The 21,428-nt window shown below is 39.8% G+C and overlaps 1 protein-coding gene across 9 annotated transcripts in view; it reads right to left on the bottom strand.

Annotated features, from left to right (window-relative positions):
• Positions 1–21,428, bottom strand: part of ENOX1 (ecto-NOX disulfide-thiol exchanger 1) — a 397,458-nt gene that overhangs the window by 42,425 nt on the left and 333,605 nt on the right. For all 9 annotated transcript variants that reach the window (XM_075489098.1, XM_075489137.1, XM_075489072.1 and 6 more), the window contains one exon: positions 4,773–4,957. In XM_075489098.1, the coding sequence (XP_075345213.1) occupies positions 4,773–4,957 (185 nt within the window). The remainder of the gene's footprint in view (positions 1–4,772; positions 4,958–21,428) is intronic.

The raw sequence follows: 21,428 nt of genomic DNA on the forward strand, positions 1-21,428 counted from the left end.
GCTAAATGATTAGTAAACTGCAAAAGCTAGTCCTCAGTAGGAAGGAAATGTCAGGAGCAATGTGGCCTTTGCAGTAAGACCTCGAGTTGCATATTGAACAGCAAGGACAGGAAGGTATTGAATAGGTAATGATTAACTGTGCACTCTCTGTCTGCGGCACCAAACGGGGAAGGGTCTCTGAGGTATATGAAGCAAAATACACAGGCGGTAATTCTGGCAATTCCTGGCTTCTGAGTGCTCAGGTTTGCAATCTGCATCACTATTTGAGTGAAACTGATATTGTTTGGGGAAAAAAAGAAGACAAGACAGAAGACTTCCATCATGCTGCATCAGAGTGACACCCACGTGGGTCATCAACAGGGCCAGAATATGTTCAGTCTCCATCCTGAGCTAACAGAGTTGGTGGCACTCACAGCAGTGTATCAGCCTTTATGTCAGTCCTACGGCTGTCACCCATGACTGTTCCTATTGTTCTTGCTTTCCACCCTGAGCGCTCATTTTAGGAGAGGCACCCCCGCACATCCCCTGCTCTTGCAATAACCCCGTGGCTAGGCTTTAATGCATCACCGCCAACAAAGGGGAGTTTGTGCTGTCGCTGTGTGTTAGGAGTATGAACTGAAGCTCAGCTAATGAACTGGTCCCTTTAGGGGACCGGGGCAATGAGGTGCCTCTTAAATGTCCCAGATACACCCCAGCATGTGCAGCAGCAGAACTGTAGGCACTTATGTACATTTCCTGGAGAAAACACAGGTGGAATCATGATTTAAATGGGGATTTCTGGATGACACCCTTGCCTGCAGGAGCTTAAATTCAGCCTATCGTGCTCAGGCAGTTGTGAGAGGAAAGAACATTATCATACATTTACATGATGCAGTGAAGCGCCGTGCAGAATTACCAGTCTATTGGCAAATGAACCAGTTCAGGAACCAGTACAGCTATGCAAGCATGGCCCCATACCTTGGCCAATTAAGCTTGACGAAAAAGTGGAACTAACTTGCTCAATTAGAGAGCCATGCTAAAGGAGGTGTGCTCTGTAGACTTAGGACTAACTTGAGGAGTAAAACATGGCACTGATGGCTGTGCTATGGAGGTGGTTCAGGAACAAACCTGGATGACCAGTAAAAATCTAAAACTTACTTGGATATGTACTACTGAGTGCCATCTCCTATGTGGCAAAGTGACATTTTTCAAAGGCTTGTAACGTTATCAATTTCAGACAGATTTTATAAAGGATATGGAAACCACATCATTTATTCAATAGTGACTCACTGTCAAATTCCAAGTCTTTGTTTCAAAGCATGAAGGTGGCAAGTGCATTTCCTCAAGAATTTTGTTTGGTGGACAACAAACAAGAAAAGCATAGTTTTCACGCTTTCTTCTTGGAATGGTTGAAACATTTTGATGAGAATTTTTTCAAAAGAATTTTGCTTCCTACTCCACATGGACTATGCTAACCCAAATGGTTAAAACTTGAAGAAATTATATACCCACTGAAAACTGAGTCTTATAGCGGCAAGCATGAAGCAACACTACTAAGTGATATTTTCTGCATTACCTATAGTCATGTATCTGGTAAAACATTTCAGACAGAGAGACAAGATTTAAAAAATTCTTACAGCTGTGCTGTGAAGTATTGTAAAAATAGTTACAACTAAAACATCCTTCCTTGTGATCACAGTCTTTGTTAGAGAATACCAAACACTGCTGGAAAAACAGAGCCATTTGAAAAGTGATCTGCTTGGTATGTGTGTTCTCATATAGAAATAAATTGAAGGCAATACCACCTATGCAGCAGTGACAAGTTAATTCAATTTCCATCTCAAAATCAGGTAAAGTGTATCTCATTTGTTACCATGGATACAAGACATTATTTCCATTTGTTTGAGATCTCACAGTGGGTATGAAATTAAACTGTGACACAGTTTTATGGAGGAAGTTGACTAAAAACCCCATAAGTTCAATGTCATTAGTCCAAAGGATTTTCTTTTTTAGACACAATAAATAAGCAGGTTGCTACTAGTGCCCATAAGGTATACTTCATAAGCAAACATCTGTGTGGTTTTGCTGATGCTACTTTGGATCAGTAGGAGTGATGGAAGAGAAAATAAACATTCACTTCATCAGTCCTGCAAATGTGGGAAAGAATCCTGAAAAATGTCCAGATGGTAGAAGGACATTAAAAATACATTGATGTTGTGTTATTTGCTATTGTTTGGCACCAAGTATGTTTACAAAAAATTTCTTGATTCTGAAAATGCATCCACTTTTTCTCAGATAAATTTGCTTTTCAGGCTGCAGCTCAAATCACTTGTTCTCTAGTTTTCAAAGTCAGAAGAACTACAGGTGTATGAAAAAGCGGGGGAGAATGAAGAGGAAAGAAGGAGGAAGAATACATTTTTTTAATGCTGGCATATATGCAGGGTTCAGGAATTCAATGGCATTCAGTTTACCTTGTCTGAAATTAATTTTAATTTATACAAAAGGATAAAAGGGAATACAGGTCTTCTTGTTAAATTATTACTACTCAAGTCCTGGCTATATGTTTAATATTTCATAGAGAGACTGATTTCCATAGATGCTGAGCACCTGCTATGCTGATGGATTTCAGCTAAGGTTGTCATCTCTCAACATTTACAAAACTAAGCTGAGATAAGACAGACGCTACCTAAATCAAAGGTTTATTTCTACGTATTCTGCATGAACTGCATGAAAAGCACAAAGGTTATGAGATGTCATGACTATGGCTAATCATTGAAATCCAAAGCCATCATCCAGCTGCTTAATTGACTGTTAATTTCCCACCAAATATTCTGAACTCCACCTCCCGTGCTTCTGTGTTGCTGCCCTCCTCAGCGTATTGTCAGACTGGATTATCTGCAGTGTCTTCTCCAGCTCCTTGGGCCATCTCTAATTATATCCCATTGGGATTTAGTAGGTCTGACCCCAAGATGGCAAACTAGAAAAATTCAGAACCTCACAGCAAAATTGTCACGAACATAGAAACTCTCAGAGGAATAGGGGCTACAGTGTCCGTTGCTAGCTGAGCAGAGAGATAAGTAAGTTGCTCTCTGTTATTGACTTGCATTATTAACATTTGCTTGAAGTTACAACAGAAATCTATTTATATTCTACAGACTTGATTATCCTTCATCCAGACCCCAGGTAGGAAATTATAGTAATGCAAAATGAGTGTTAGGGCTCTAGCATTTTGATTTAGTAGTATTTTGTGCCTACTTTTCACTAATTTTAATGGAGAATTAGCACCAGGCTGAAATTTAGCACAATATTTATATATGCAGTTAAATTTAATGAAGCCAGTGATATTTAAGTATCCATTTATATAAGGATAAGATTATGAATAGACCTCAAGCATATCTAAAGTATACTGAAACCTCAAGTATTTCTGATTAATGACTTTTTATTCCTAAGTTCAGGAAAGATTTTTTCCCGAATTATCAATGACTTATTTTCTATTTTTCAAATATTTTATTTAGAATTATTCCATTATACCATAAATCACCCTAATTTTGTAAAACTCTGCAGGCTTAAAGGGGTTTATGTTCGTATAAACATACGTGTAGGTTTGTCTTGTGCTGTTATTTGGTGTTAGGTGGGATTTGCAGACTTCCTGGATTCGATGGGTACCGTGATAGCAATGCAATTCCTAACCCACCAGGCAGTTCATATGCACATAATGTCTCCTGGTTTTTGTCATTAAAAAACAGTTTAGTACAATCTGGAAGTGAGTACAACTTGTCCCCTCCTGGAATCTAATAACCAGGAGTGATAGAGGAGCCCATGCTGTTGCTTCAGGGCACAGATGAAAGAGGCAAAATTAACCTCTGCAGCGACATCTTGAGAAGCTCCATTCTAGATGGGAGCCCAATCCAGTGTCCTGGTGAGCCACTGCCCTTGTGCTCTGTCATGTAGCAGCTGAATCCAAGTGCCTGGGCAGGAAAGAGGTTATACACATGCATGTTGAATGAGGGGTGCTTATGTGTTAGTGGACATGTCAGACGAAGCAGTGGGAGCAGTCTGGATGTGCTTGCCGAGACTTGCCCAGCACAACGTCTGGAGCACACTGACAAATAAAGGAGAATGGATAAGATAAGCTGTCCCCCCCGCAGGGACACATTGCAGTTTCTGTCTGACTGATATCAGAGAAAAAGCTTTGTTGCTGCACTAAACCACTTAAAAATTGCCTGAATGAAAAGGTTACATCCATGGGTCAGCATAAATGGTAAAAGCTTAGGCGATAGCATTGATGTTGCTGTCTGCTTGCAAGTTAGCAGGAGGGTAGTCTGGGCAAGCTGGAGATGTCTCAGTCATCCTCAAACAAGAGTCAGCAGAAAAAAAACAAAGCTGAGAAGTGGAGATGCATCTAAAGATGCAGATGAATGCAAACGAAGGCACCACAGAGCACTGGCTATGCTACGCTAGCCAAACTTTCTTGAACTTTTGTGCAGAATTAAGGCCAATTGGATTAAGTGCAGAGAGCAATAGGGGATGTACCGAAGTAATTTGTTCCTAAATAAACATGCATAAGGAGTTTTTTTGACTGATCGACGGGTTTACAGTTTATGAATTCCTAAAATGACTATCCTGAAATATGTCCCCAATTCCTCCTCCTCTTTCTCCCATCTAAAATCCATGAGATTTTGACTCTGAAAAGAAATCAGGACCTTCATGACTAAGAGCCTTGAGTACAAGCACAGTTCCATTGTACCACTTTCCTAAAAAAGAAGACCCGTGCTTTTCTTCCATAGCAATACCTGCTGCATGCCTTGCATTGTCTGCTGCAGGAACTGCAGCTGCTGGTCCTTTGTAAGGCTTTCTTCTGTTCGAAAAAGCTGTCCTTTCTCCTGTTTCAGGAGCTCCACTTCATTCCTATAAGCGTCCAGCTGCCATCGAAGACTATCATTCTCTTCCTTTAGCGCATACGCTTGGGCGGCTAGAGCTAAGAGAAAATGAAAATGTGAAGAAATCAGTAAAATGGATTGTTTCCTTACAAATAATGCAGAGGACATTGTCAGGGGAGATGACAATACAGCTGAAAGCCAGTGAGACATTTCGGAGCTGAGACAAGACCCAGCCGAGCTGAAAATGATTAGGTTCTGGCAAAGACTGTTGCTGGGAAGTTATTTCCTGGGATGGAAGGAGCCATAAAGTGACCCTGGATAATTCAAACGCTGCTTGCAATCTGGCTGCTAAATATAGGCTTATATTTTAGGAGGAAACTGGCATGCAGTCCAAGGGCAAAGCACCCACCAACTTCGCAACATTTTCCCACTGATGTTATAGGAACTGATACAACCGTTTAATAATTATACTAGCGTAGCAGCCAGATGTTCCAATCAGATCTCTGCTAAGGAATTTTGACTACTTAAAGTTGCTGGATTTAATCCCATGAGAGAGGAAACAGAGAAATTCCTCTCCAATCTCGCTATGAACTACTTCGTAGGAATGATTATGAGTAACCATTTAGACAGAAAAATGATGTAATAGAGTAAAATTATATAAAATGCAAATGCTCAAAAAAAGAGTTGGCACGACAAGAACATTACTACATTAAAGGCATTGAAAGACACTTAAGTCATTTCCTTAGGAAGCTCCATTTGGCCCCTTTTCAATTTAGAATGGCATTTTTATTATCATAACTGATAGCAGGTGTTTGTGAAGAAATCGATTAGTATGCAGGGATGGAAATTACATTTGCCAAATGACTTGCACAGTCTGCAATATAAGCTAAAATTTGTGTAGCAAAAGGCAGAAGGCTATAAAGCATGTACTAGGAACATTATTTAAATAAATTATCCGAACATAAATACATATAGGGAAGTGTGGCATTCATTATTTTAGGGATGTGGTTATCATCCTATAGAAGAACCTACTCCTGCTAGTATTTATATTTGGCAGTAGCTGTGGTCATTTGGCATAGCAAACTGCCATGCTATACTATTTTCCTTCTTGGAACCTGGTAACACAACAACATTACAGTGCAGCTGTAATTAAAAAACAACAATCTACCATAGCCAATTCTATCAACATTTGGTAACTGAAGCACATAACTGATTTACATTCCTGATTAAATGATTTCAGGCTTGGTATCACAGAATTCTTTCTTGCCCACCTACAATAGCAATATGGTTAAATTCCAAATTATAGGAAATTGTATATTAACTCCATTTAATGTTAGGCCTCTCTTGACTAGACCTTCTGCAGATACATAGTCCCCTGTTCCCCACGATAACAAGATTCAACATGTTTGTGAAATTATATCAGCACTTAGATAGAATGTCACAATATTTCATTACCAATAAAAATGTTTTATCTTTGGTAGGACAAATCTACCTTTTTCTCAGATAATTTTTACTAATTTTAAAATAGCACAAATGCATTACCCAAACTAAAGTACAGTTAGCTACTATTCAAATGTAGACATGGATTGGTTATTGCGCTTAATTTGGATATTCTACAGAATCTCTCTGGAAGATTTAGCAACAGTTACAGTATTGTTACATCAAATTAAATTGTTCTGAAAAGCATGTAATCATCCTTCCATGACAAAATTTACCCTCAAGAAATTGCAGTGATGAGTCCAATGGGCAAATAAGAGGATGAAATCCTTTTTTTTTTTTTTTTTTGTAAGAGTCAACAAGCTATGCTAAAAGGAAAAAAAAAAAGGCCAAGCAAATAAAAACCTCAGTCTAACAAAACCTCAAGTTAAAATTAAATGGTTTGGGTTAGAAAGGGCCTTTAGAAATCATCCAGTCCAACCCCCCATCACGGGCAGGGACATCTTTCACTAGATCAGGGTGCTCAAAGCCCTGCCCAACCTGACCTTGAACAATTCCAGGCATGGGGCATCCACAACTTCTCTAGACAACCTGTGCAGGGTCTCACCACCCTCATCATAAAAAATTTCTTCCTGAAGTCCAATCTAAATCTACCCTCTTTCAGTTTAAGGTTGTTGCCCCTTGTCCTGTCACTACAGGCCTTGGTAAAATGTCTCTCTCTGCCATTTGTATTCTCTTACTCATACCAATTAGACTCTCCCTAAATGAAAAAAAAAAAGAGTTTTTAAACCCAATACTCAATTCCATCCAGAAACTGCCTATCCTTCTGCTCTCTGAGGGCATGAAAGGAGACCACCATGGGCATACTCAAGTTTTATGGTGGCTTGGGAGCAGTAATTCATCTGTGGTCCATTACCTAATCCAGCTCTTAAAAAACTTCTGCGAGCTGCTGTATAAGTGGAGGGCGTAAAGCCTACGTACTTGTTAATCACCATCCCCACTAAAATGTGGGTTAGGACCCAGATTCAGCCGAAGTTCAGGCTGCCCTACCTGGAAAAGCTGCTGTTGTGTATTTTCTGGGTCACACTACAGCCCAGTTGGAGATCTCCTTCTCCTTTTGTCCTCCTGGGTGAGTGCAGGATGTTGAGTGGGGCTAGGGACAGCAGGAGAAGTCTGCTACAGGGGCAGCAAATTAGGGGAAATGGAAAGGGCTACGACATATTGCAAAAGTAAGTAACCTGTAGGTGATGGACCTATTAGGATTTAAAAAATAACTCATCCAAATGGAGCAAGTCACATTTTATATGAGCAGTGAAGGTAACCACCCATATTTCCTTTAGAAATACAATACAGCTTTTTCACTGCTAAAAAATGCAGAGCTGCACTTCTGAATGCCATTATTTTATTTTATTTTGAAATTATTTTTAGTATACTGTATTAAAACCTATATGATAATAATTACATTACAGTGCTACCAAGAATTCCCATCCAAGTATGGGTGCCTCATTATTCTAGATTGCAGACACCAGAAGGCAAAGGCTGTACTTGGAAGAGGTTGCAATCTATTTTAAGACAAAATGGAAATATCCCAAACAACCTAAAGGGAGACAATAAGAATACAGCAGAGTTAAGTTTGTGATATTAGGCAGGATTCCCAGAGGTGTACAATTTCTTATCAACATTATTATACACTCTGGTGATCTTCCTAGCCATTCATAGTAAGCAATTAAAGACTGTGTCCAAGGTAGAAATATGTCCTTAAATAAGGAGGATGAAACACATATAGCAGCAGTGTAGCAGAATACTAAATTGTCACAAGCTTTTAAATGAATTAATTATAGATAAGAGTCCACAAACGATATGGCATTAAATACACATAGTTCTTTTGCTATTTAATTTAAAGCTACAAATAGTTGGTTCCTAATATGTGTGGACAGAGCAGTTAGCAGAAAAGGAGAATAAGTCAAAGAAAGACATCTGGTGGACCCCAGGGGCTCCAGCTCATTCAGCACTGAGTAACTGTTTTAAACAAAATCAGAAACATTCTTTATGTTGACCTAACATAACTATATTTTTAAGATATTTATATTGAGTGAACTGGATTCTGGATTCAGACGAATGTCTCTTTTGATTCCAAACAAAATATCTACTATATATAAAATGAATTATAATTTATTTTAAAATTATATTTCATTTATAATAATTATATATATTCATATTATATAGTATATAAAAAGGCATTTCAATGAATACTAAATTAAAATTAGAGGAGAATTTCTGGGCAAAGGGAATCTGCATTTTAAAACATAAATCTTTTTCAAATTTTTACAGAAATTTTTGCTGTGACTAATTGACAAAGCTAATGAATATATTTTTTGTTGAAAAAAAAAAGTTTACTCAGCTCATCTCAATGCAACTTCTCATGCCATTTTAAGTTTGGTAGTTCAGATATGCATCTACAGAATCCCTCCCTGAGACATGCTAGAAAGTATCTTAGGATAAAAAGACAATGAATTCTGAAAGCATTTACAGAAGAACTATATACATGGAAGCTAGATCAAAAGAAAACTCCAACAAGAATCTCAAATAGCTGCCCGTGCTGCAAGTGGAAGAAAATATTCCTACCTAAACAAACACAGCTGGAAACCAGCTCAATATATGCTTTTCAGCATTTTCACTGAGGGATGCAAAATGATACCTGCCCGTCTCAGGGAAACGGCTGGAAGAAGATTAGACGTATGTAAGTGGGGGAAACCTTCACATTGATATTTTGAGGACATCTAAGAGGTTAGTGTGATTTCCTTCTGCTCAGGCAGAAGTGCTATATACAATTTGGCAACAGCCTCAGTGGCAAGATAGCCTCCATGTAGTGGACCCAGGCTAGACCCAAAGCACAAAGACATTCTTTTTAAACCAAGAAGTGACTGGCTGATCAGAAATCCACTGAAATCTAAGGATATACTCATTGACTGATGTCTCAGAAGAAACAAACAACTTATTTTTCTAAGGCATCTATCTCAGATAGTTAGGAGCCTGGTTTCTTTATGAGTAGTACTGATCTGTACCTTTTACTTTTAGCTGGTACTCTGTGATTACATTTAACCTCATGCATAATAATGCCCACTGGAGCCAACATAGAGTAAGTGTTCATAGGTGATACAGGGTAATTGCAGTATTTTATGACTCATATCATGTCACAGTGGCCAGGAAATAAAGTGAACACCCCACATCTCTGAATGTATCTATTTATTGAGGAAATAAGGGAGAATTCAAAATTTTCTACCAGTGCTATTAATGCACGCCTGGGCTGTGCATTTCTCATTAGATGATGTCCTAATAACATTATGGTTAACATTAATGGCAGACTACTAATTCACGTACTGGGGACACTCCGAGTTGAAATGCATAGGCAGTAGCTTATCTCAAGAGTCTGAGGCAATCTGGAAGTAGTATCTGAAAAACAAATGAGCAAACACTAACAATAACAGAAAACCCTCTTGTAAATTCAAGAGCATAGACTTCTTGTAGGTCCTCCTAGCAGAACTTTTTCTATAGATTTTTTTTTCTATAGCTTCTTCTATACTTGAATAGAAATAGATCATAAAACTGAAAACTTCTGTGCTTATTTGTCTATCTTCAGACTTTTAATTTAACTTCAGCAGAATTTCTCAGGGTTTTGGAACTTGAATCAAAATGTCAATGTATCGATACAGTGAGGTGGATGAAAACAGATGAAGAGCATATTCCCAAACCTTCCTGCCATCTGAGTTCTACTAATGCCATTATCCTAATTTCCTGACTTGAAAATAAGGTTTTAAATGATATAATGCTCCTTTTGATAACAGCAACAAGAAAAGCATCAAAAACTGTCAAAATTATGGCTGTTATTATGGTAATTTTTCGCATCACTCCCATTGCAGAGCATTTACAATGTCAAAAAAAGCCTTCTTGCAAGACACAGCTACTTCTTCAAAAACTTTTCAGCTTGAGGGACTGAATGAATATGAGAGGAGAGAAATAAGGACGCAAAGTTCACAACCATAAACACAAACAATGAAAGTTATCCTTGGCCTCTAGCTAGCTTGCTTATTTTTCAAATAGGTGAACTGTGAAGCAGTACAACCAAGGGAAAATCAGCAAGTAAAAATGTTTCTGGACGATCTGGAAGGGCATGAGCTATGTCTTGATGCTGTACAAAACAGGCTAAGTCATACAACAATGGCATTTGTCATTCCTAAGAAAGATGGTCTTAGCAGAAGTATAGCTTAGATGGTCTTAGGAGATATGTTGTGTGTTATCTTGAGAAAGGGCTCAAGCGAAATGGAACTCCTGGAATTCAAACACGAGCTCAGAAGGTTTGGGTATGAATTTTGACAGAATAAAGGCAGAGGTCAGATTCCAGGAAGAGCTAGGTGGAACAAAAGAAGATTTTGGACCTCAGTTCAGTATGTAAAGTAAGAAAGGGAAGTGCGCAGGACTGCTGGTGGGCGCACAAGAAAGGCGGCAGCATTTTTAAGAGTTACTGGGTATAAGGAGGAAGAGTTCAAAAGTGAGTAATGGGCCCAGTTTCATGTTGAATGCAAAACTGTAAGAGGATACATAGGTGTGTGCATGATGACATGTGCAAGGAAAGGGCGAAGCTGAGACTGGGACTGCCTTGAAGGAAAAAACTTTCAGTTTCATAGACTAGATGGGACGACTGGAGCCTCATTCATTTTTACCCTATAAGGTTCTATTTAGTGCTTCAGCCCACACGAAATTAAACTTTGTGCTACAGTCTGAGGATCCCATCACGGTCACTCAGTGGCAGGGGGTGGTGTGAGGTGATGCCAGTGAGTGACCCATGCCTTGAGGTGGGTGGGAAGGTCGGGTTTGCAGGAGGTTTGCGAGGTGGTGGGAAGGAAGGCATGGCCCTCGTCACAGATGGAAAGTTGGATGGCCTCTGAGGTGGGGACACACACTGAGCAACTAGAGAAGTGTTAACCTATGTCTCCACCGCAAACTGTCAAAGCTGACCCTCTCTCTGTATTCTCCACTAGTTTTCAGCTCCCAGAAGAATGAGTCGAGGCCGTTATTATCTATAACTGCCCAGGTATAGATCCACCTGTCTCACACCTGACTTTGTAAACCCTACCATAAAAAATGAGCTCTGAGAACAAGTTTTAGTTACACGTTCTGTGCACAGTTCAAAGGCATTTGGGAAAGCACCTCTTTGATGGTATCTCCAAGAAGCTTTCTGGAAGAGTAAGCTAAGCTACACCTTAGTTGCTTTGAGGCATCTTCTCAGCCCAGTTTACAACAATGTCAGGCTCCTGAGTCCTCCGATATCTAAAGTGGGTTTGATCCATTGCCTTGAGTTCCTAGAGTACACTTTCTTTTCTTTATGGACAGTTCCTAAATACCTGATCACCAGCATAAATAGTGCTCGGATGTCAATGATGGGTGCATAGAAATACATCTGATATTAGCAGATAAAAGCAACATTATTCCTATACCGCTTTCTTTAATAAATGCCTCTTCGATTGTTCTCCAGTGTTTCCACAAAAATAGACTATGTCACTTGGCTTTTTTTAAAAAAATCCTTTGGTTAAAGCTTGAAAGCAGCTAACTAACTAGTCTGAATAAACTCAGAAAACAGAATTAGAATGGTATATAAATAAATAATTTGGGGCAATTAAAAGCTAACCTAGCCATGAACAGTTTTTTCTTTCCCCCTTCAGACATAATATAACCAAACAGTGAAACAATTTTCACGTTTTTTTCTAATGTTAGGCACACTTCATTTGAATGTCTCAGTACCTGCAAATTTAAACTCTAAGGGCACTAATTATCCTATATGAGGAGGGGTTATTGTCATTAATGTTAGTGGGAGTTAGGGCCCGCACAGTGGGAGGGAGATTTACTCTTTTACAAAACCTGCTTTATTCAGGTGCAGTTGCTTCAAAGTCCTTTCCTCACCATGCAGCCTATGTTCAATGCAGAGAAGCTCATTATACCAGTTACATTCATGATGATACCAGATGTTCAAATTGAATACTCATGAGAATTATTTTCAGGCTTCCTATTCACATAAAACTTGCTGACGAACAATTAGTAAATGGAAGGATGCTGCCAAAAAAAAAGAAGGGAAAAAAAAGAAAGAAAGAAAAAAGAAAAGTTGCACCATCATTTAACTGCAATTTTATCCATCCCATCCAGTACGGACAGATGTAACATTTGAGAAACCAAAGCATTTCTCTGAAGAGAGATTGTCTCAGTTTGCAAAACTTCTTCCTGCTTAGCAGACTTCAGCAATAGCACAGTTCTTTCCTAGGTTTACTACACATGTGGCTCACCAGTAATTTACGAAGGCTTATTATTTCTTGTCTAATGAAGCATATCTCTTTGCAAATAGCAAAGAAGGTGTAGGGAAAGGGAGGGCAGATTACAGTCCAGCTGGGCCTAATAACAAAAAGTAGCACACAAATGCTGGCTCTGCAGCGGACTAAGAATGCCCCAGAGAGCAGTGCTGCCAACTCCTGTGGTGTTATGATGAGTCTCACGATATCTGACATTTTATTTAAAGCCCTAGAGAGATCATTAACTAAAAACCTCTGCTTTAAGTTTCTGGACTAGTGGCCTCCAAACTTTCTAGACTGTGGATCAGTACCAGCTTTCTGTATTTCACCATGCTCTCACAAACTCTGACTTTTAATTAAAAACACTAACAAGGCAATTTAATCTCACTGTTTTAGCCAGTCCTAGGAATAAGATGCAGATTACTTACTACAGTCCTACAAGTAATCATGGGCTCAGGAGCTCAGTTTGGGATCATTTATCTAGACGTCATGGCTGCAGAAAACCCACGTGAACAGTGAACCATCTTTCTCTAAAAGGGTCAAAAGACAGAAGGCTAATCTTCCACTTTAAGCCAATCCTTCTACCCCTCTCTTCGTGCCTTCCTCTCTTTTACCTCCGTACTGGTTCTGTTCAGTTCACTGCCTCCTTCAGCTCCAAACGCACGAGTCCATCTCTTTGCTCATTTGTAATTCCCACTTGCCTGACATTTCCAGATGTTTCTCTCTTCCCTCACTCATACCTATTTTGCAGTACGTTCTCCAGTCCTCTCTTACCCAGTTCTGTCCCAGGTAAATTGCAGCATTAAATGGTTTGGACTTTTCCTACAAAGATGTCACATCACATTACTGAAATGCATATTTAGAATTTGGAAGAGACCACCTTGTTACAATAATATCAAAGCCTGTCCCATTTTAGGTCTATTTTACTTGACAGCATCTCTTTGGAGAACAGGAATCTACATAGCTCGTAAATGATATTTTGACAGTTGCTAGTTAATCTGCCCCGTTGAGAACATTTTCTCCAGGTCACCTCTTTAAAGCAAAGGGCCCTTTTTTCCTCTCCGTTTTGGGTCGCATTTCTTCTGCCGCCACCCCTGATATTTACCAAGCCCAACTGACTTGGCATACGCATAACGGGAGACGGGAGCGGGAAGAGTTGGCTCTGCACAGACACCTGTGATGGGTGGACTGTTAGTTGGGTTGGTTGTTGTGTTGCCTTTCCTGCTTGGTTCTCCTCTTGAACTAGGGGCACAGGAAGCAAGCCATCATAAGAAAATGTAAGGGTATAACTTTGATCAAAAATAGTAGCAGTTCTCAGATATTTTCAAAATTCAGTAAAAATCACTCCTTTTTACTGCTTATTAGAGTATTTGGTTTGTGATGAGGTGAATTTTTCAGATACTTTATGTTTACCGATAACTGCTGCCTCAGTTAAATATAATTAATCAAGTACTGAATCTCTTTTAGAGGTTCTGCTTTTTTTCCTAATTGAGAAAGAACTGTTACAACACCTTTACAGAAACTGTGCTTTAAAGATGCCAGCAAAGAAGTAACTTTTTTCTCTGATCAGTGATATTAAAAAAATTACTGTATTCCTGTATGTCCTGGTTTCGGCTGGGATAGAGTTAATTTTCTTCCTAGTAGCTGGTATAGTGCTGTGTTTTGGATTTAGCATGAGAATAATGTGATAACACAGTGATGTTTTAGCTGTTGCTAAGCAGTGTTTATACTAAGTCAAGGACTTTTCAGCTTCCCATGCTCTGACAGCGAGGAGGTACACAAGAAGCTGGGAGGGGACACAGCCAGGACAGCTGACCCAAACTGGCCAAAGGACTATTCCATACCATATGACGTCATGCTCAGTATATACTGGGGGGAGTTGGCCTTGGGGCAGCAACCGCTACTCGGGGACTGGCTGGGCGTCGCTGGGTGGGTGGTGAGTGGTTGCATCACTTGGTTTTCCTTGGTTTTGTTCCTCTCTCTCTCTTCTGTTGTTTTCCTTTTCATTACATTATTATTATTATTATTATTATTATTATTATTATTACTCAATTATTAAACTGTTCTTATCTCAACCCACGAGTTTTCTTACTTTTGCCCTTCCAATCCTCTCCCCCGTCCCACCGGGAGAGAGGGTGAGCGAGCAGCTGTGTGGTGCTTGGTTGCCGACTGGGGTTAAACCATGACGCTGGACACTAAAAATGAACAGAGGAGATTTTAGTCTCGAGGGGGAAGGAATATGTTCACTAAAGAAAAGTGCTGGTTACTGCGGAGATGCCAAGTGGCATTGGTGACCCTCTCCCTCATCAGTAGTGGAAAAACGCTGCTTGTATTAATGGTGCTTTGCAACTGAGGGTACAGACATTTGAACTCTGCATAGCACAAGAGATGCTGATGAATTCTCAGTGTTTCATATATGTTATGTTAATCTCATGTATATTGCATAAATGGATTGTACGTATGTGTGTACATGTGATACATAAATTACTTAAATTATTCAAACATTATTGTATATAGGTAAACCTCTGTATAGGTGGGTTACTGATGGTTACTTCTTAGGCGTCAAAGTAATTGCTATATTTTTATTCAGACTTAAACAATAAACACTAGCATTTATAAGATGCATGGCTGCATTGCTGCTGTTGGCATGCGAACTAGGAATTGCATTCAGGCCCAGCACCACTGTAACAAGTTGAAAAAAAATAATCTGTAGGACTTATAAATATGAAGAAACTGTCATTGCTACTTGGAAACAAACTTGACAGTGTGCACGTGAATCCCTCAATTTGTCACACACTCATTAGGGAAGAAAGGGCTGATCTGAGTGTTTTAAGTGACTGTGGTGTTTTGAATTGTTCTGATTTATAATAGGCAATTTTTGTTCATAAACTTAAAGTGCTTTCTATATAAAATGTGAGGATAAACCACCTTTGTACAAAATTCTATTGCACCTTAAATTGCAGGAGGGCATTGTGAGAGACTGAAAGAGTTAATGTCTCAAACATTGTGGCGATTTGAGGCGCTATTTGCATGGCGACAGCAGGTCGGCGAGCATGGGGTGGGGGAGAGCAAGAGCGGGATGTGGAGAGCGCGTCGGAGGATGCGCGGTTCCAGGTCCTGCCAAACCTGACCATGTATGGACAGAGGTCCTGCCAAACCTGACCATGTATGGCCAGCGGTCACACAGAGTTTATCTGAGGAAGGGGCTTGCAACCGCCCCAGAGACACCTCACAACCACCCCCCTCCCCCAGCGCCTGCGCAGAAGATTGAGAACTTTCTAGAACAAGAACCATGTAAGTCCTGAAGGGGCGTACCTGGAGGCGGGGATTAGCCAATAAAAGGCTTGGCCCCCCCCAGGGAAGCACGCGCAGGCCCACCACTGGAGGATTGCCACGTCTGTCATCGTCATCGCGGGATCCAAGGGTGGTGATACATTTTCTTTCACTTTCCTCCTCTCTTCTCCTTTCCTTTTCTTGCTTCTCTTTTCCCCTGCTTTTCCAATCTATATATGCAAGTGTGGGATCGGGAAGCCCGGAAAATAGCTCCATTGCCAAATCGCCTTTGTTCGTTCGTTAAACTCGTCAGGTCGTTAAGTTTGTCCGTTTGTGGAATTCGCCAGTTAATAAAGTTGCTGGCCAGACTGTTCCTCTAGGTCATTGTCGTGACTCTGCCGACCACGCGGCTCTGCCGAGCAGAGATCGGCTTTTGTCGGTACTCAAACAGTCGGGGAATCGAAAAGATTCACCCCTCTCGCAACCCACCGAGTGGGACGAGACAGGCATTTATCCAGCTATGTCTCTGGCCTTGTACTGGATTGGAGGGCTGAGCTAATTTTTCTTTTAAAATTGCGCATAATGCTGAAATACTTGCTCAGTTACTTTGGCCTTAGATAAAAGTGGATCTTAAATATGGGAATATGGTTTTACTCCTTTAGAAGGCATAAGCAAATGATCACATGAAGCTTGTAATTTCTTGACTCTCACATTCAGAGACAGCATTTCTTGGGCCATTTATCCCTTATGTGAATGGAAGGGTGTCCAGAAGAGCTGTATCTGCAAGCCCAAAACCTCCTTTTCTCCCCTCCATTCTGCCTTCAGCATATTCAGTATCTGCAAATAGAGGCCACTGTGCTTCTCCACAATTTAACATGTTTAGTAGGTATTTTCTCAGCTACTGAAAAATAAAATGTGTTGCAAACTCGCATATGACAGGGTTCTACAGAGCTTAGTGGTACTTCCAGTCCTTTCAGAAACAAACAATTTATTGAAATCTGCAAAAAGTGTGTAACTGAAGAGATAACTGTGAAATACTCCTTGTACCCAGAAAAAGACTTTCTGGGTAAGCCACTGCTTAGGACTTTGCATCTTTGTATCTTAGGACTTTGTGGGTGTTGAGCAGAAGGTGAGTGCAAACACTCTTGAGCAGCAGGCGGTAGCTTGTGGGATCAAGGTCTAACAGCACAGGCATCTCCAAACCTCCCAACAAAACATGATGAGGCAGATGACTATCTGATAATAGAACAACATGGGGAGAGCTATTGTTTTTTATCATGTTCTTCCTCAACTGTTAAAAGCGATCACTTGTCTTCAGAGCTCAGACAAATTTAAGAGGGAAGACAATCTATATCTAACACATGACAAAGAAGCAATGAAGAACCTGGTGTTGTGGACTAGCAACCACCCAAATCTCTTCAGAGAGATCCCTGGTTGACATGTGAGGTGGGCACCTGGCAGTTGTAGAAGCAGCACAGCTATCACTGGATACAAGTGCTGTAAAGACATGCTTGGCACAGTTCTTGCACCTGATGAAACTTGCTATGCAGCAAATATGGGGAGGGCTGAATAAATAAACAAAAAGGTTGCGAACTATTTTGCCTATTGAAAGGCAAAAAAAAAAGGCAATTAGAACTCCTAATTTAAAACAAACAAACAAACAACAAAACAAATCACCTTTCTTTTAACACAGAATAAACAAATTTTCCTCCTTTCTGTGTGCTGGTGTTCAAGGAGTCACATGCTGGAATTAGTGGAGAAGTGAAATAAAATGGTATGGTTTTGGTATGGTATCTAGTTCTTCAGTCTGTCATTTCACATCCTAGAGGACTGTTCTTTGTTTTCTCTTCCCTCTGCCATGAATCTAAAACCAAACAAGACTAAAAGAAGATCACTCACCTCTAAGCAGCTTTGAATCCACTTGGCTTTCAACTTTATGAACCAAATCATATTGGTCACACAAATGTTATACTATGGATATGTGTCATTAGTAAGAAGCTTATTTTCTTGAGATGGTCTTTAAGCCAAAACCAAAGAGCAGGACATCATGAAACTCCTCTGAATCTAAGATTCATTCACCAAAGTAAACCACCATCACTAACTACTAGTAGTGTTGGGAGTTTCTGTGGCCATACATCTTCAAGCATGAGCTCTGCTGACTGTGTTTTTAACTCCTGGCATGCAGCCACATCACAGACTGCCAGTCAGCTGGACACCCACGGAACAAGAAGCTGCATGCTTTGAAAAGGAAACTTTCAAAGCTTTGGAAACTTCAGCCAGCCTTGCATGTCTCATGACATAAGGATGCTTCCCAAACCTACAATTATGAGTTTAGAAGCTTGTACTGACATTGGAAAAGACTCTGCTTTCTGATCATTATCTCCTCTGACACCTTAGCAATGGCTGATGTTTCTTGGATTTAACGGATAAGAAGACACCTAAATATCCACCTCAAGCAATATCTGCAAGCTTCTCTAATGTGCTGGGGTGAAAAGGGTTTCTAAAAACAACAGGGCATGAAGGGCAGCATAATCAAGAAAACCTAAAACCAAGAGCTTAGTTTAAACAGTAATAGAAATGATCTTTCATTGGGGGTCAGAAATAGGGTTTAGGCTGAGGCCAGTCTTGAAGGAGTCTGTTCTTTATGCTCTGTTCAGAATCAACCATCTTCACTGTTACGAATAGGGCTCATTCTCTTGAAGGCTAAATATGAAGGTAAGAGCAAAAAGCTTTATATTGGAGAGGGCACTATAAGGAAGGTCACTTTATAGAAAGCATGAAGTGTAATTTGGAGAAGAATGCTAATACCAGCTATATCAGATTGTGAGGAAGCTGAAAACAGCATATGTTCTAATATTGTCTTTTATTGATTTTGCTGCCAACATCCCACTTCAACAATGTTACAGCCGCACTTCAGGATTCTTAATGGAGGGGGATGGAGAAAATCAATATACAGAGCTTGCTTCTGCTCCCATTGAAGTCAATGCGAGTTTCATTATTAACTGCAATGAGCATAGGACAGAGTTCAGACTGTTTTGTCGCTTTGTGTTTGTTTTTTCCTTCCCTTTTTATTTAACCTCCTAAGGGGCAATGTGTACTGTAATCCTACATTTTAGAAAAGTCCCATTTAAATAGGGCAATTCCCTATCAAACTGCAAGTCTACGCATTCAGAAATGATGCCCTGCTTTATGAAACCTAATGAAAAATTATAGCCTGTATCCTGAACTGGGAAAGTTATAATAAAAGATATAGGATTTGAAATAAATTCTAATAACAAAATCATTTCTTTCTTAAAAATATTTTCATTCAGATATAAAGCAAATAAAAACAGTTTAGCTTTCACTGACTTGTAAAATATTACTGTCAATATGCATTGTTTGCTCTACTACAAATAGAGGGGATGCACCAAACTTCTTTTCACTACTATTTTAATGCTATTTACACAAAATGAAATGCTAAAATTATCTCAAAAATTATAAGCATCATCTTCATTCCAACAACATGCTGTTAATTTTGTTCTAGCATGAACGCAAAACATATTTTAACATGCTGTCAAAATGAGATACTAAGAATGTCAATAAAATGACACTAAAATAAATGTAAATTTAGATTGCTGTCACAAGTGGCTGCTTGGTTTTGTGAAGATGTTAGGTTGCTATAGCATTTTCCATAGCAACTTTGCATCTTATTACATAAATAATCCCTCAGTGTCCTTAAAGCTTACTAAAAACAGGATTAAATCTATTCTCATATGTAATGATCCTGCATAAAACCTTATCAGTATGAAATACCCAGAAAACATGATAAAATGTAATCTAGATAATAGTATTTCTGGCAGTTGAAAAGCATCAAAGCGCAACAGACTTGTTTTGTAGTAAAAGGGACAGCTTCCTAAAACCCATATTAGGAAAATGCCTTTGAAGTGTGTTTCCTCTAAAAATTGAAAGTTAGGTTAACCCCTTCACTGCTGTGTCCACAGGACCAGCTCAGACCTTCATCCCAAAGCCGATGTGTTGTGCATGATCCAGAGGAACTGGCCCAGCACCTGGGGCAGGACAAGGCTGTCTTTATTCCCCAGGGAAAACAGGCTTGGCAACTACCTTCAGCCCTGATTCATCAGGGCACTTCTGCTAAATTCAGCTGCACAAGAAGCATTATTAGAGCCAAATGGACTTAAAACCAGGGGCATAAAATTAGGCCCCTGCCTACATGCTTCCTGAATTTCAGCCTATTTTTGTAAAAGCTGTGGGAAAAATGGAATGCATTTTAAGGCACAAAATTGGAGTCTGCCTGATGATAACAGCTCTGAACTGGCATGCTGTGAAAGACACTAGAGCAGACTTTTCCTGGCGTAGAGGGAGTAATCATCTTGTGCTGCTTTCTAGTGATCATCCCTGAAGGTCCCTGGGAGCAAAGCTGATTGTCTGCTGTGTCCAGAGCATTTCCGTTCAAAGGGAAGTTACTCCACTCAGAGAGCTCAAAAGGGTTGTTCAGCCGTCTTCTGCGGCCAGAGAGGGGACCATGTCAGTACAGTGACAATTCAGAGCTTCAGATTTTAAATATGTTCTTTTCTTCGAGATTGCTTGTAAAACCTGGTTAGTGGCTTCTGTTAACAGGGCTTATTCTCCTCCTCATGCGCCTTTATATGTTTATTACCGCAGGGCTGATTATGACACCAGCTGCTGATGGCTTTGAAATGGTATTGATTTATTTGAGGAAAAGAGCAATGCTAGCCCATTAATTTCTAAAGTAAATACATTTTGTTATTTTACATTATCTTTATCAACAAGTGTTTAAAAGGAAAAAGGGGAAATTATGGGCTTGTTAAATATCAGTATCACTTTCACAAAATCTGATGCCAAAAAGCTATAGGATGGAGAGGTAATAACAGAAAAATGTCAGACTTTTGTTTAAAACTTAATCTCCCACACAAACAAAAGATTAGACTTACAAGAATGGAAGGGAGAAATATCTGATCCCTGGGATCAGAAGGAAGAGGAAGATCTGACGTGAGATCTGCTGTGACACTGGGCCAGTCAGAAGAAAAGGAAGAGCAAAGCTCAGCTCCACACAGCTGGGGTTCAGCAATTTCTATTCAAAGTTGTAACAAGCTATATAAAGCTTTCCTACCAGCTTAATCCAGCTATAAAACACGGTTTCCATTCCACATGTGCATCTCTGCATTCACACAAGCCTTAGAGAATGCAAAAAGAGGATTGAATTGCAGAGAAAAGATGAATAAGCATCACACAGATCACTTTGGTGGTGTTTCAAGCTTTCCTTGAAGACTTGCCAGGCTTGCAACTTTCAAGACAGACTTATGAACAATATCACAAAGCCTGTTTTATGCTGTGTGCACAGGGGTGCGATTTTCAAATACTGACTTTCACGAGGACTTACGGTCTTCTGTGGGATGGACTGCCCGCTATTCAGCCTTTCTCCTATGGCAGCTGACTTAGCAGATGCTGCAAATAAGACAGATCAGTTCAGGAGAGCACTTAAAGATCCAGGCTACTGTTC

The sequence above is a fragment of the Mycteria americana genome, chromosome 1 (genome assembly GCF_035582795.1).
Source record: "Mycteria americana isolate JAX WOST 10 ecotype Jacksonville Zoo and Gardens chromosome 1, USCA_MyAme_1.0, whole genome shotgun sequence".
In the NCBI taxonomy this organism is placed as follows: Eukaryota; Metazoa; Chordata; class Aves; order Ciconiiformes; family Ciconiidae; genus Mycteria; species Mycteria americana.